Below are 17,810 nucleotides of genomic sequence, written 5' to 3' on the forward strand. Positions count from 1 at the left end.
TGTCTACAGCTTATAGCTTTTCCTACTCTCTTATATAACATTGAATTAATGTTCCTTTGGGAAATCTTTAAAGTTATCTCTCTTTCTCTCAATATTTTAGATAACAAATGTGGTCACAATTCAGCATGCTTTTCCACAGGTCTAAACTGGGTATCTATGATTGACATATAGTTTGGTCATGCATAACATGGTTTCAAAATACAGTGGTACCTCTACTTAAGAACTTAATTCATTCTGTGACCAGGTTCTTAAATAGAAACGTTTGTAATTAGAAGAATTTTTTCTCATAGGAATCAATGTAAAAGTAAATAATGCTTGCAAACCCATTATGAAAGAAATAAAAGCTCAGAATTTGGGTGGGAAGAGGAGGAAGAAGAAGAGGAGGACAGTCACTGCTGAAGGAAGAAGGTGAGGGGAATCAAAAAAATCCAAAACTTTAAGGCTTTAAAAAAAAGAGGGACTTTGAGGCGATGAGGAGGAGCGTGCGCCTCCCATACACCCAGGGCGAGGCTGCCTCCCATACACTGCGCAAGAGAGAGAAACCCAGGGGGAATGACAGGAAACTGGCCAGGCCTTCGTGCCGCTCTCAAATTTCCGGGCTCGGGTTCTTAAGAAGAAAATGGTTCTTAAGAAGAGGGGAAAAAAAATCAAGGAACTGAGGATAATTCTAGCCAACTTTAGAAGTTTCTCTATACATAATGCATCCATTCAAGTACCCTGCGATTTAAAGAATAATGAACATCTTAAATAATGTCCTTTCTTTGGTAATAATGTTTTCCGGGAAATGGTTTCTATTTTGAATGTCACATAATTTGGTGTTGCTATATTCTGCTTCCATGGACCTTCTTCTTGATATTGAATCTCACATACTCTGAATCTGTATTTCTCCACTAAGCAATAGTACCACAGCCTCCTCTATCAGCCTGAATCATATACAAGGGTTATCTGGAAAGTAAGGTTACAAGGCACAGGGAATGTTTGTGGGGGAAGTTGGTATTATTATCATGTAGCGGAAAGCCAGCAGAAGAGAACGAACAGTCCCAGTGGTCAGTAGATTATCGACTGGCATAGTGGTGAAGGTTAGAGATGAGCATGCTCATTCTATTTTCCTCCAAGTGTGCAGTTCGTGCTGTAATAAGCTACCTGAATGCTAAGGGCATGCACGCTGCTGTAATATTGCCGAAGAAGAAGGTACACAAGATTAGATTAACAACTCTTGGTGCCTTTTTGGCAATGTTGTTACACAGGCTTTGGCACTTAGGTCATTATTTAAGAGTACTCCAAGGTCCTTGACAGAGTGAGGGTTGTCTACAAGGCCATGTCCTCCAAGTTTGTATTTTATGTTCTGATTCTTTTTCCCAATGTGTGAGACAGAACATTTATTGGTTGTTTGACCATTCTGATAAATGGTTAGGGTCTTTTTGAAGCGTAGCAGCATTGTCGGTGTTGTTAAGTAGTTAACATCAGCAAAGAGGACACAGTTGCTTATAATATGATCACAAAGGTCGTTTATGTAAAGTATGAAGAACGTTGGTCCTAGAATGCTGCCTTGAGAAATACCACTGATGACAGGTGCAGGATTTGATAGGGCACTCCCTATTTTAACCACTTGTTGTCTGTTTGACAGGAACGTAGTTATCCAATCATGAAGGGATCCAGAGAGGCCATAAGATTTTAGTTTCAGAAGCAGTTTGTCATGTACCACTGAATGAAAGGCTTTACAAAATCCTTGTAAATTGTGTCTATTGTTTTACCCTGATTGAGTTGTCTAGTCCATATGTTTTTGCAGTGTAGGAGTTGCAGATTACAGGATAATTTTCTGAAATCAAATTGTTAGAGAGTACATTGTTAGTTTCTAAGTGGAGGGCAATGCATTGGTTTATGATTGATTCCATGACTTTGCAGATGACACAACATGAAGAGATTGGTCTGCAATTTTTAACATTACTTGGATCTTTTTTGAAGATAGGGATGACTGTAGCTAGTGACCATAAGTTGGGTAAGGAGATAGTCCTGAAGAATTTTTCAAAAATTATGCTTAGTGGTTCAACCATGGCTGTGGAGAGCTTTTTTAAGAAGTGTGCACATAGTCCATCAGGTCCAATAGATAGAGATAGTTTTAGGTTGCATACCTTTTCAACATTAGCATCAGTAAAATCAATTTGTGTTAGATCGTTGAGGTTATTTATGGTATGACTAGGAAATATTGGGCATGAGCTTTTGCTATTTACAAAGACTGAGTTGAAGAATGTGTTAAAAGGGTTGAATTTAACGGCTTTATCATTATAGTCTTTACCATTTGGTCCTTTAAGGGCTGTGATGGATCTAGAGTATTTGAGTTGGTTCTTTATAGAAGGCATTTGTCGATTTCATGTGCAGAAAAGTTTCTTCTTGATTAATGTGATAATTGGTATATTCAGTTTTATCTGCTGGCATATTTGGTTTTTGTAAGGACGTATATTGAGACAAAAGTATGTGGTCTGTGCTGTGGTCACTATTGGAAAAGGGTTCTTTTATTTGTAGTCCATAAATTGAATCGGAGGCTGTCCATGTTAGTAGTGAGGTTAACTTGTTTGCATGTGTGTCATAATAATCAGGGGCTCTATAACATAATAGGAAGTGAAGTGTGATAGTTAAGGTCAGTTCACAGATGATGGTTTCTGGAAGATTGAGTTCATGTGGAACTTGCATGTTTTTTTAGATTTAGTGATTTTTTTAAAATAGAAGATGGCAACTCTACCTCCTCTATGGGTTTTACAATCAGACTGGTAAACATGATAGTTTCTTATTGGTGATATCCAGCTCAAATAAAATAGCGTTATTATGTTTTTGTTTATGCCCAAGGAACTCTTTGATGAATAAAGATATATTGCTTTGATGGTTGGTAGATGTTTGTGGTTGAAGTATGGCTGTTGAGCTTGAGCATGTATTGTGAGGTTAAAATTGAAGTAAATGTAATGATCTGCCTTACCCATTTGATGTAGGATAAATTAGAGAAGATTATTTTCTTCCAAAATGAATTTGGATTGTTTAAATTTACAGAAAGGCAACGTTTTCAATCCAAATATCTTGACTTCTCATATTAGACCTGATGCTTTATCAGCTTTTGAAAGACCAATATAACCTTTTCTGTTGAAAAAAATCTTAAGTTACCATTTATTTCTACACAAAGGTGATAAAGATGACCAAGACAGATATTGTTAATTTGTAAGAACTCTTGAAACTCTTGAGCTATAAATGCTATAATGACAAATTAATGGCTTTGGTTTTAAATACATTTTGATTACTTTTTAAAAAAATATTTTTTATTGTTTTTCAAAAGACGAACAGAAACAAACAACATTAAACATTTAAGGAGCTACCATTGCTCCGCTTGTCGTAGAAGTCTAACTGATACAGAAAACAAGAACCTAACTATAGTCAGATCAATACAGAAATGTCACATGTGCACATTACATTCTTGTTAAGTTTAACTCTATATTCTTTATGTTAATTAAATTTCTTTATCTATAAAATATCAAATACTTATTCAAAAAATAAAATATAGAAAATAACACTTCTAACCTTATCATACTATAAAGAAAAAAGAAAAAAGAGAACAAAAACTCTATGTTTATATTGTTTTTAAACTATTTCACTCTATCTTATAAAATTTGTATATGCCATTTTGATTACTTTAAGGTAAGAATAATTCTTCAAAAGTTGTGTTCAATTTTTTAAAATTGATGGGTATGAATCTTTTTACATTGGAGACCTGGCACAAATGATTAAGGCTTGCTGTATGGTTCTTCTATTTGGGTATAATATTGTTATTGTCTAAATATAGTTAATATAATTTTTAAAAGGTGAAACTGAATTATATATTGAGACTTTGAATTTTTTCTGATTAAATACAAAGGCTCCACCATATGATCCTATGTAGGAATTTTTCAGATATGCACATACAGTTCTTTCTTTTTTAGTTATTAATTGATTGGGTCAGTGTTGACTCCTTCCAACTTCCTGCAGTTTTCTTAGCAAGATGTCAGAGGTGGTTTGCCATTGCCTCCTTCTTAGAGTTGCAAGAGAATGGCTGGCCCAAGGTCATTCAATTAGCATCCAATTGACTAGATCTCACAGTCTTTGTTTTTTATTTAATATATACAGTGTTCCTAAGCTAGCTTAACAAACCATATAATTTTATTCAGACCATTTCAAGTGGAGCTCTATTTTATCTGTTTCTCTTTCCCTTCTCCTCATTCACACAGCTTCTTTTTGTGCATTCCCTTTGGAGCTTGCTTCTATCTAAGGAAGGAGAGAAAATAACTCTGGCTTCTTTGTCAAACTAACCTTGATTACCTCTGATCTGTTTTATTCAGGCTTTCCTTTCCGCCAGCCAGTTCCTTCTCTCAGATCTCTCTTGGGTCCTTTTGCTCCTGCTGGGTCTTCAACTGTGAGGGGTTTTTCATCGTAGTTATACACAGTATCACCAGATCGTGTTGTACCAAAACAACTCCAGAACTGGTCTGCATTCTCTTCCTCCCTCACTTTTGCCCATTTATATATTTACCACTAAAAGGCAGGTGCTCAGTTCTGAAGTCTGTTTCCTCTGGATATCTTCCTTGGACAAATGTTGGAGATCTCACAATTTTCAACATGTTACTTTTTCTGTTAGTCATAGATTCTGCTTTTATACAAGTTCCATTTCTGCTGGGCCTTAACTTTGCTATTTGTTTGGGGAGCTTTTTCTTTCCACATTAAGTCTCACATTTGGAGACTTAGACTTACTCATTCTGAACTCTTCTGAAGGGCTCCTAGTTTTTCATACTTTTTATTTCATATTTGTTGTGTTTGGGCCTGGGCCAGCCGTTGCTCCCACAGATGGGAGAGACGCGGCACACACTGAATGCAAAAGCCTGGCTGACAGCCAGGAAGATGTGGCAGACAGCCAGGAAGACGTGGCAGACAGCCAGGAGGACGAGGCCACTGGTACGCAGGATTCAGCAGACAGCCCAGGGGATTTGGCATACAGTCCCTCAGACAGTCTTTCGTCTCTGGATTCTTCTGCAGATCAATATATTGATCTGCGTAGCAGAAGAGCTATGCAGAGAAGGGATTGACTGAAGGAGTATTACAAGTCATCACAGTAGCACCTGGGCTGGGTGTGGTTCTTATACTGAGGGCTGGGTGTGGTTCCCTTAATGAGGGCTAAAGGGATAAAAGGGAACAGAGGCCCAAGGCAAACTGTGGCTGTTTATCTGTGTTATTTTGTGGTTCCTGCTCTGAAGTTTCTGTTCCGTGCCATTGGAGTTTTCAACCCAGCTTTTTCAGACAAGTGGGAGGTGAAAACTCTGGGACTTGCTGTTTGCTTCAAAGATTCAAAAGGACTCCTGAAACGTCTTTGCTCATTCCAGGTTGTCTTTGTTTGTTTTTTCCTGTGTTTTTATATGCGGCTGAAGTAAGCCTTGCACTGTCATTGTTTTTGGACAATGAGTAACCCTTTTTTGTTTATTTAATACAAGTTTGCTGATTAGCAGAGCACGTGTGTGTTTGATTTCTTTTCCTTGGACTATTACGTATTGCCTGAGCCAGTCAGGCAGAACAATATTTAGTTTCAATTTCTTTGTATTTGTCTTTTTCTTCTATTTTTCAGTACTTTGTATCAAAAAGGAAGTAAATATTAGTGACTAGTACAAGATCATCCAATATATTTGAAATTCTGAATTCCCTGGTCTTTGTGTGCCATTAACCTACCATGCTTTGAATTCAGACATCATAATGTAGCTTCTTTGATTTTGACTGGAAATATTGTACAAGCCCAGCCACTATGTTTTAATCATAGATGTTTGGAATATATGAATCCAGGCAGTAGGTCTCATTTTCCACTCCACTGCTCCTTTCTTTAGTGTGTGTTGTCCTTGCAAAGATATTGTTTCACTTACACAATTCATACAAACACTTTCTGCTTATTTATTTGAAGAGATTTATATAGCGTCCTTCACTGCTAATTCTAGGCTGGGTTACAAAATAAGCCTGTTGGACACAGCACATTTAATAAACCATGCATAAAATATATTTCAGGTACGGAAATATCAACAGGCGATGTTGTTGTCATCTTTGTGCTGACTTTTGCTTTTCCTAAATTATACTAAAGAAATCAGTTGAACAGATTGTGATTGATATTAAAACTTTTAAGAAGACTGAAACTGTGGCTGTGATGTTTGTTTTTATAGTTATTTTTCATTTTCCACTAGGTAAACTGGGATGGTACAAAATGCAGGCAGTAAGAACCCTTTCTTCCATCAGTAGTGATCTTACTACTTTATTAAGAGATGCTTTTCTTTTAACTTTACTAAAAAATACAATTTGAAGATATAACAAAATAATTGTGACTATATTAAGATGGCATTTGTGTATCAGCTATTATCATAGGATGGCACTATTAGAACAACTATAATACAGTGATACCTTGTCTTACAAACGCCTCGTCATACAAACTTTTTGAGATACAAACAAGGGATTTAAGATTTGTTTGCCTCTTCTTACAAACTATTTTCACCTTACAAACCCACCACCGCCGCTAGGATGCCCAGCCTCCGGACTTCCATTGCCAGTGAAGCACCCGTTTTTGCACTGCTGGGATTCCCCTGAGGCTCCCCTCCATGGGAAACCCCACCTCCGGACTTCCGTGTTTTTGTGATGCTGCAGGGGAATCCCAGCAGTGCAAAAACAGGCGCTTTTCTGGCAACGGAAGTCCGGAGGTGGGGTTTCCCAGTGAGGGGAGCTTCACTGAAATCACAGCATCGCAAAAACACAGAGGTCCAGAGGTGGGGTTTCCCATGGAGGGGAGCTTCAGGGGAATCTCAGCAGCGCAAAAATGGGTGCTTCGGCTGGCAAAAGGGGTGAATTTTGGGCTTGCACGCATTAATCGCTTTTCCATTGATTCCTATGGGAAACATTGTTTCATCTTACAAACGTTTCACCTTAAGAACCTCGTCCCGGAACCAATTAAGTTTGTAAGACAAGGTATCACTGTAATCTTTATTATTGTCAGTAAATCAGACTAGAGTTAGCATTGAAGGAAGCTCTTTGAATAAATAAACTGTACTTTACTAATTACAAAATTATGATAAAGTATGGGTGCATAGCCTTTGCAAAACAACATGACACAAATTTATTGCTCATATCACATATTGCTTTACATATTTATAACTCTGCACAGGAATCTGTGTTGAAGTGATAAATAAAAATGAAATAAAAGCAGAAGCACTCTTTATATACCTTAATACATTTGCATCAATAATTTGATAAGAATTCTGATCTTGTATCCATCAGGATAGTAAGCTACCAGCTTTTGGAGAAAGAAATGGCAGGCTGAAGAGACGTCTATGAAAAGTTGCAACCTTGGACATACAGAAGAAATTGCTTGGTGCTTTAAAAAAAGGGATTAGAAATAATAAACCAACTGAGTGACCTGGATAATTGAATTTACAAAAGAGGTTTGTTAAAGCTTAGATGAATCATGTGAGAAAAAAATGAACAATGAAAAATTATTTGATATTAATTAAATAGATATTAAGATTATTAGAAGAAAAAATTAAAGGAATATAAATTTGGTTTATTTGATCAAGTTTGCTATTTCCTTAATAGGCTTTTGCTGATACCAAAAATGGTGTGACAATGCTTTATGGTCTTGTTTAGAGATAAGAGATGGGGCATAGAATGATGAAATCATTTGCTGTAAAGCTGAAAAGTTATTAAAATTGCTTATACTTTGTGTTATATAGCAGTTCCTTCCAAAGTTTCCAAGGCATTTATCTTTTCCACTAGCGTTTCCCTATTATTTGGGACCATATCTAGGACATCCAATCCCTTGTCTCATCTGCAAATGTCTTGAAATTGAAGTAGCTTATTATTGCACTTTCCAGGGGGGGGGGGGGAAATCTGCTTGTCCTACTTACCTAAACTCACTTTATTTGCAGATAAAAAGGCAAGATAAATAAGCACTCAGAAATGAGGCTATATTTTTGTAGGTAGCAAGTAGTTTCTTTAGACCTTCTGGTATGTTTTAGTTTCTGTACACATTATTTCTAGAAAACATTTTCATGATCACCCTGAAAGGGTTTATCAAATGAGCAACACATTGTCCTAGAGGCATCCAGATATGCACACATACAGAAATTCTTACTTACTTACTACTGATTGATTGATTGATTGATTGATTGATTGATTGATTCAAGCCAGTCCAACATGGCTGGAAGTCTCTCTCCTCTTCCCCACCACTTTGCTATCATGGCCATCACTCAGCTTCACCCAGCGAATCCCAATATTCCTTACAATTTTTACTCACCTTTTGCATGATCATATCCCATGCAACTTGATCTAAATTAATCTCCCTCTCATGTTCCCCATGTCATTAGGGAAAAAAGTTCTCCACCTTGGTCTATCTTATCTCATTTTGCCTTTTCTTTTATCTCATTTTGCTCCCTGAGTCTTTTCAACACTGAATTCTTCCTCAAAGCCATTAAAATATTCATAAGGTTAAAGCAGCTTATCTGGCAATTTGATTGTAACAAACGGTAAACAGGCAGTTTTCAGACTTAGATAGTTCACTCATCACTTTGCACATTTGACTGGTTTAAATAATGTATGGTTTTATTTTATGTTCTCTCTCTCTCTCTCTCTCTCTCTCTCTCTCTGTTGGCTTTGTTGTATAGGACAACTCAACATAATTAAAAATGGGATAAATAAAATAAAAACTAGATGAATAAATTGGGAACAGCAGTCTCCAAGCTATTACAGAGTACATGTGAGATATAGAAAGGGAAGAGATAAGGAATGGGAAGTGTCCCATTATGTGAGTGTAGTAGTGTAGTAGCATGTTCATACAATAAAAGACATGACTGCCATGCCACTCCCATCCGGGCCCATGACCATCAAGCCATGCACACAAAATTAAGCCACACCCACAAAATTAAGCCATGCCAACAGTGGTAGTAAAAAAATTTGGAACCCACTCAATATATACACATATATACTATGTGTATTTATATATTTAGAATAGAATAACAGAGTTGGAAGGGACCTTGGAGGTGTTCTAATCCAACCCCCTGCTTGGGCAAGAAACCCTACACCGCTTCAGACAAATCGTTATCCAACATCTTCTTAAAAACTTCCAGTATTGTTCACAACTTCTGGAAGCAACTTTTTCCACTGATTAATTGTTCTGTTAGAAAATTTCTCCTTAGTTCTAAGTTGCTTCTCTCCTTGATGTAGATGTCATTCCTGAACCATTAATATGTTATATTGTAATCTCATAATTGATATCATCAGTACCATGATAATAACTATGTAGTATGAAAAAGTTATAAAACTTTATTTTATGTATTATTGCCTAATTCCTAATTGTTAAACGCCAATTATTTATTGAATACTTGATCAGGACAGAAGGAGAATTCAACAACTACAAATAATTCCATAATAGCTTGATGTGCATAAAAGTAGACAGTTTTGGAATATATCATAACCTTGTATGCACAGGTAGTCCTCCACTTACAACAGTTCATTTAGTAGCCGTTCAAAGTTATAACCGCACTGAAAAATTATTTTTCATACTTACTACAGTTGTATCCCCATGATCAAAATTCAGATGCTTGGCAAGTGTTTCATGTTTATGACAATGGCAGTGTCCCAGGATCATACGATCAGCTTTTGACAAGAAAACTCAATGAGGAATCCAGATTCACTTAACAACTGTGTTACTAACTTACAAATACAATGATTCACTTAACAACTGTGGCAAGAAAAGTTATAAAATGGGGCAAACTCACTTAACAAATGTTTCACTCAGCAACATATATTTTGGGCTAAAGTGTGTTTGTAACCCATGGAAGACATAGAAATGACCTCATGGTCCATCTAGTCTGCCCTTATACTATTTCCTGTATTTTATCTTAGGATGGATATATGTTTATCCCAGGCATGTTTAAATTCAGTTACTGTGGATTTACCAACCACGTCTGCTGGATGTTTGTTCCAAGGATCTACTACTCTTTCAGTAAAATAATATTTTCTCATGTTGCTTTTAATCTTTCCCCCAACTAACTTCAGATTGTGTTCCCTTCTTCTTATGTTCACTTTCCTATTAAAAACACTCCTGAACCTTATTTAACCTTTTAACATATTTAAATGTTTCAATCATGTCCCCCCTTTTCCTTCTGTCCTCCAGACTATACAGATTGAGTTCATTAAGTCTTTCCTGATACATTTTATGCTTAAGACCTTCCACCATTTTTGTAGCCCATCTTTGGACCCATTCAATTTTGTCAATATATTTTTGTAGGTGAGGTCTCCAGAACTGAACACAGTACTCCAAATGTGGTCTCACCAGCGCTCTATATAGCGGGATCACAATCTCCCTCTTCCTGATTGTTATATCTCTAGCTATGCAGCCAAGCATCCTACTTGCTTTTCTTACCGCCTGACTGCACTGTTCACCCATTTTGAGATTGTCAGAAATCACTACCCTTAAATCCTTCTCTTCTGAAGTTTTTGCTAACACAGAACTGCCAATACAATACTCAGATTGAGGATTCCTTTTCCCCAAGTGCATTATTTTACATTTGGAAACATTAAACTGCAGTTTCCATTGTTTTGACCATTTATCTAGTAAAGCTAAATCATTTACCATATTACAGACGCCTCCAGGAATATCAACTCTATTGCACACTTTAGAGTCATCGGCAAACTTTCTTGAAAAATCAACATATACTCAACAACATATTCTGGCTGAGGTAAAGCGTATCAACTCAGCACGTCTTCCCAATAACCTAAGAATAACACAGTATTTCTCACCTACCTTTTCCAGCTCATTATCTTAAAAGTATTCTTTGTGATAGCTAAAAATGTGAAATTAAGTAGGATACTGAATCATGTAGTATATCAATGTTTGAAGCTACACAGGGATTCCTTAATTTATGACCACAACTGAGCCCAAAATTTATGTTGCTAAGTGGGAAATTTGTGAAGTGAGTTTCACCCCATTTTACGACTTTTCTTGCCATGTTTGTTAAGTGAATCACTATGGTTGTTAAATTACTAATGTTAAGCGAATCTGGTTTCCCCATTGACTTTGCTTGTCAGAAGGTCGCAAAAGATGATCATATGAACCCAGGACACCGTAACTGTCATAAATGTGAGTCAGTTGTCAAACATCTGAATGTAAATCACATCTGTGAACCCAGGGAACCATATTAATTGTTCTTCAAATCCACTGCATAACTCCAACTCTGTACCCATGAAATCCAAAAACTAATGGAATGATTGTTTTTTATGGTTCTTTTTTTGGTGTGTGTGTGTGTGTGTTAGTTCTTTTAATTAGTTAATTGGATTTAAAATGTAGTACTATTTATTTTATATGTTGTGAGCTGCCCCGAGTCCTCGGAGAGGGGCAGCATAGAAATCCAATAAATAATAATAATAATAATAATAATAATAATAATAATAATAATAATACCGTGCTATAGCATAATAAGACAGTATATCTCAGCATGTCTCACAGTTTTAACATGAAAGGTTGCTGGAGGAAAATGGAATGGGGAGTTGCAAAATACATCTCCTTGGAAAGCCCTGTGGAGTTGTAGAAGAAAACAAGGCAGGCACTGATTTAGCCAAGTAAAACAAAGCAAAATATCCCCTTCCCTGAATTAACTTCTTAGAGATTTGAGAAACAACTCCGGTATATAAGACTAAATGCTATTGTTATTCCCTCAGTATGCTATTCTTTTTGTAATTCCACTCTACCGTATCTCATAGAATCCACTCCATATCCAATCTCACTGATACATAAGCTTTTCCTGTATCCAATCAATTATATTTAATTGCTTTATCCAATCAGAAGCTATTTTAATTTACATAATGATCTATAGAAAGATTGCGTCCTCACCACTTTATATTGCTTCTATTGACTCCAGTAACATAATTAACTATCTGAGCTTCAATAAATTCTTTGGAAATTTATGTCAGAGATCTTTTTCCTATGGAGTAAGCTTCTTGAATCCGGGTAAAATTATGCTTCTTTGAAAAGCAACGTTTCCCATGACTTATATGAAGCTGAAATGTTATTGTTATGCTTGTAATTGTTGCTCTTGTAGTCAAATTCATTGTATATGGCATATGGCTGCTACACAACACTCTGACCATCTGATTTGATACTTATCCCTTTGATACAAGGGAACAAAAAGAGTACAGTATAAGCTGGAGTTTAGATGAAAGCAGCATCATAAAGGCATTGCCTATAAAACTATGGGGCATCTTCCTGCCATGGTTAGGAAAAAAGTTCTATGTTTGAGAGGTGATATTAAAGCAAGAACCAATATTATCTCCGTTGCACACAGCAACCCAACTAAAGGAATCATCTCTTTTTTACAATACTGTTTTTCTGATTTGGGGGAGTAAAATAACTGTACAGAAGGAAAGAATGAATAAAGCGTAAAAAGATGTCCTCAACTATTAAAAAAATAAACATTGGATTCAAAGCTGCCACTATTTTTCTTTTGTCTCAAAAATGACTAATACCAGAACTAATTGTAAAACACCCATCAAAACATGTTTTAACTTGAAAATAAGATAACTCTGTATCTGCAAGAACACTGGTCTGTGTATGGACTGAAAATCCAAAATAAAAAGTGTATACATCTCATTAAAATATGGTCTGATTGTTTTGTTTACTTTCAATGAAATGATGTTAATTTGTAACATCTCGAGGGTCTATCCCTGTTTCAATTGATATTTAGATAATATTTTAATTATTAATACCAACTCTAACCACAGTGACATGGAGAGAGGCACAAAAAAATTGAGAAGTCCCAAAGCGATGTAGCATGGAGAAAGAAAGACAGCGAAGGTTAACTTAGAATTTGTTACGTTCATTTACTGCTTCATCTTATCCAAAACCAGGGGTTTTCATCTTCGGCAACTTGCAGATTTATGGATTTCCAACACCCAGAAGTCCTAACAATCCCTTCACTAATTGGGAATTCTGCAGAATTCCCATACCAATACAATGATAATATTTGTAGCTCAGGGTTGACATGAGGAGTCCTTAGTCCTCTTCAGGCTTGCTTGTTTGCTACTTTAGTGTAGCACTTATGATGTTGCCTAATTTGGCTAATGATCTGCAAAAAAAATAAGCAAACTCAGAGAGGACCCTAACCAGAATGGCATAGAATGATAGGGACCTCTCAATCCATATATCCTTACCAATTGGATATTGTCCAGTTATTGAATATTGGATATTGGATATTGAAAACCCTCCTATAACCCAATAACTGAAAACAAGGGGATATTTGTTTCATGGCACATAAACTAAATTATAACAGCTTTTTGTTTCTTCTTCAATGCAAGAATTTGTGTGTTTTTAAAAAATCTATACGATGGCGTAAGTTTAGCTTGTCTTTATTTCTATAGCCATAGATATTTACAGAGGCAATTACCAGGACAGCAAATCATGAAAGCATTATTGTGCCATTGTGATATAAAATACACTTTTTGTGCCTACATTGTGATGTCATGTGCGCATATGAAAGGGATAGAATATGTATCAGAAGGGCATAATGTTGCTTTCATCACTTTGAGGAAAGGATTAGATTTATTTATTTTATGTATTAAATTTATATGCTGCATGACTCCCATTCCGTGCCTGTCTCTGGCTTGTAAATATTCATAAGGAAAAACTGATGCTCAATGCAAACTGCAGTTATATTAAAATGATTGCCATTTTAAAATAAGTTAAGTCTTTCAAATTCACCATGTTCTATGATTAGAATTATCCAAGTCAATGGCTAGCAGACAGTTGCTAAAACTGAAGAATAATGTGGTTAGAATCTTCCAAGATTTTTCTCCTCCTCTAAGCATACAGGTAAAGGAGGGATATCAGACTGTAATATTTCAGCCACATGATCAAATAGGGTGTATTTTGTTCCAGGGATATTTTTTAAAGAAACACCAAGAAAGTCAAGGAATAAATATCAATGCTGATGTTGCAAGCAATGCAGATTGCCATGTCCCTCCTATCAATGCTGTTCTATTCATCTAATATTGTTTTTCCTGCTGCCACTGTTTAATTAGTACAATAGCTGATGAAGTGTGTTCAGCTTGGTTCTTGTATTCACCCATCAGAAGATAACTCATATACAGAGATGGCTTTAATTCCAAATCAAACTGTCCAATCTAAACTCAACAATAAACCTCTTAAGTGGATTGCATACTGAACCACCACTAATCAATTATTACCTGCAATTCAAATGAACTTCTTAAAAATGCATTACATTACAATGTATTTATTACTGGTTGGTTTCATATTGTGTGTATGTATTGATTCAGATTTTTTTTTTAAAAATGTACTGTTTTGAAAAGTTTAAACATTGGAATGTTTAAAATGTTTTAAATATAAATAAAATAAAAAGTTGCTATAAAGTAGTAGGTGACTTGATAAAATTGAATCCTTTTCTTTATCTCAGTTCTTAATTACACAGTGGCAAATGGCAAGAGTTTGTGGGATTTGTAATCCAAAATACTTGGCATACCAAATTGCCTATGGCTGATAGCAGATTGTCAATTACAAAAGCATCAGTTACAAGCTCCAAAATGTATTGCATGTCGTGAAACAACTTACAGGAAGGTTTATACATTCTTTGTGAGAGACTAAAATCCTCTATGTTTACGCGTTTTTCCCATTCCAGAAATATGTAGAATATACTCCACCAAATAAACAAACAAATGGAGTTCTCCACTGAACTCAAATGGCCATGACCATTATGCAGACAGAATTGCATTCTTAATAATTTTTTTAAAATCCACAATCACATTAATATCCCAGTTTATATGTCAGTTTATCCACCTTAATTCATTGCCATATTCTCAGGTCAATAAATTTATTTCAATAAATCATCTTGCCATGGCTCGAGATTAGGTACTATCTCTCTATCATCTATCTCTCTAAATAAAATAACAAATGTGTTTTTAACCAAGCCCGATTACAATTACCTAATTCTTTTTTTATTGTTGGGTTAGTAAATTTGTTACATTTAGTTAAAACACTGATAAATAACAAAAATAACTGAAGAATTGTCCAAATGTAAACGTACTGAAGCAAAGTCAGTAGTTTTGCTTTAATCTGCTACTTAGAACCCTTGTTGAATGAAGGTATGCACAAATTGCTATAAGGCTGCTGCTGATATTTTCAAGAGTTTCCCACTGTTGATCATTCTGCTGTGATATAAATAACTAAAATACAATCCATACATCAGCACCATTCCTATTGTAATTTACTGATATTTATTTTTCCAGATTCCTTTCTTAAATAAATAGTGGTATACAATACTGTCAGAATGCAAGGCTTTTACCATTCCAGTTACTGCACCTTTGCCTGTATTTTGGATTACATCACTTGGCACTAGTTCATGTACTGTAGTTACATACAAAAGTCAGTATACTGTATTTTGCTACAGTGATTTCTTTGAAGAAACTAACTTGCATTAACAGCACTTTGTTGTTCATATACTGCATATAAGAAACACAGGCACTCTCTGTTTCACCTTATTTTGAACAGTACACAGCATCCTCTTAAGCAGGGATGCTGCATTATAAAACTTAACCCTTTCCTTGCTTGCTAACATACATGCAACAAAACTTCGCATTGGAGTTAAACTCCCTTTCTTCCTACAAGTACTTACTTCACCTAATATCAAAATCAAAATATGCCGTTCCATTATTCATACAACTCATTAATGCCATAAACTGCACAAGAATATGACAATCCATTGCTCTAAAACCTCTGAACTACAGGAATATTTCCAAGTACCTTAAACCCAACATGAAATATTCATTGCAGCCAGCCATAGCTTCAATTGTTTCCTGGTCCCCAGATCCCTTAGTTAACATTATTCCTTCGGGAATTGACAGTTCAATCAAATCTACTTTGCACAACCTTACATAGCCATGTAAGAAATACATCTAGAAAAAAATACACCTAGAATACAGCAAGCATAGACAGATAGAATACAGCAAGCATAGACAGAAATCTACTTTGCACAACCTTACATAGCCATGTAAGAAATACATCTAGAAAAAAATACACCTAGAATACAGCAAGCATAGACAGATAGACAGATAGACAGATAGACAGATAGATAGATAGATATTTGCAAATCAAAAATCAGTGTCTAAATCATCATAACACTGCAGGATGCATTCAGTTGGAGAAGTGTTCTACAACATTCCAGAGTTTCCATGACCTCCCACCATTTAGATACCTTTACGGGACACAGATGTGAAAACTGGTTTGCAGCAGATAGTGGTTAAAAAAACCCAAAGAGACAAAGCATATAATATATTAAACAGAAAACTATTTGCACTTTTGAGGGGACTAAACAATGACCTAACTATTTGAGCATCATACTTATATACAGTACTAATAATATAATAATATACAGTACTAACATACTAATATACTTTATTTCAAATCCCTGTTTGGGATAATGTATATTACATTACATGCAATCCTATATATGTTTATTCGGAAGTAAACCCAGGTGGGACATGCTCCCAAATCAGCATACATGGGATTGTCATTTAAATGCTGCCCACAGATACCATGTTTTTGTTTTTTTAATTCAATTCAATTCAATGTATTATTAATTCCACTTTTGGTATTCTTGGGAGGTAGGTTTAAGTAGGGACAACTTATGTTGAGGGGTATCAAGTTGGTCTTGTGCCGGGTCTCATCCTGACTTCATGAGTACGTCTAAGAGTCCTGGATGGGAATTCTTCCTCAGCCCCCAAAACGCCGCAAACGTCGTCAAAAAGTTTCCGCTCCGGCTCAAGCTTTCACACCTGTAAAATGGATCGATTAACCGGCCCGGGCGGGCTTATGGGGGGGGAAAGGATTTTAAAAGGGACGTCAAGCGTTTGAGGAGAGAGCAACAGAAAGCGGCTTACATGCTCCAATTTGTCTTTCCGCCTCAGCCAGACGCTGGCACTGTAGTCCTGCTGCTTGACGGCGCTGTAGAAGTTGGAGCCCACTCGGGTCAGGCTGGGCGAGGGCTCGCGGGGTCTGCTCTTCAGCCTCATCTGCTCGAAGCCCTCAGGACGGGTCGAGGAGGCGAGCCACTCGCTCCTGCCTTCCATCTTGACATGACAAGGCAAAGTCCACGGCGGAACCCAAAGAAGACAACCGGGCGGAGGAGAAGGAGGAGAGCCGCGAAGAAAGGCGGCGAGCGCGGGGCTGGGGTTTTTTTGTTTTTTTTTTAAAGAACAAAGCAGCGACGGCGAAGCGCTAGGGGAACACCGACGGAGGCACGCGATAGGCGGGCTCGAGGGAAACGGCGCACCCGAGCGCCCGGTGAGGAAAAACGAGGCTCGGCTGGGTCAGGAGCCTCTGGCCCCCGCCGAGCTGCAGAACCCTAACCGGCTCTTTGCGGCACTGGGCTGCTGACAGAAGCTCGAGAGAATGAGGGGAATCCGAGAGCGGCCACACACAGGGAAGAAAGGAGGGAGGGGCCGAGGTGGGAGGGAGGGGAGAGAAGAGAAGGAGGGAGGGAGGAATGCAGGCAGCGGCGGCGGCCACGGGGAGCTGAGGGGCGCGCGCGCCCTCCCACCCCACGGATTCCACCACCAGCCTGCAGGTTGGTGCAGTGGCGGGGCTGCGTCCCGCGCGTCCGTTTCTTTCTCCGCGGCTGAGGGGGGGGGGGGGGGATAAAAAATGAAAAACTTCTGCCGTCGCCATTCGAGCAATCTTCGGGGGACAGAAACGCCCTTTAGTGGCTCGAGCC

At 37.1% G+C, this 17,810-nt stretch overlaps 1 protein-coding gene across 1 annotated transcript in view; it reads right to left on the minus strand.

Moving 5' to 3' along the window:
• Positions 1-17,486, minus strand: part of PLD5 (phospholipase D family member 5) — a 107,516-nt gene extending 90,030 nt beyond the window's left edge. The window contains exon 1 of the mRNA XM_070740742.1: positions 16,978-17,486. Within this exon, the coding sequence (XP_070596843.1) occupies positions 16,978-17,166 (189 nt within the window). The 5' untranslated portion in view covers positions 17,167-17,486. The remainder of the gene's footprint in view (positions 1-16,977) is intronic.
• Positions 17,487-17,810: the final 324 nt, after the last annotated feature.

This window comes from Erythrolamprus reginae, chromosome 1 (assembly GCF_031021105.1).
Source record: "Erythrolamprus reginae isolate rEryReg1 chromosome 1, rEryReg1.hap1, whole genome shotgun sequence".
NCBI lineage: Eukaryota > Metazoa > Chordata > Lepidosauria > Squamata > Dipsadidae > Erythrolamprus > Erythrolamprus reginae.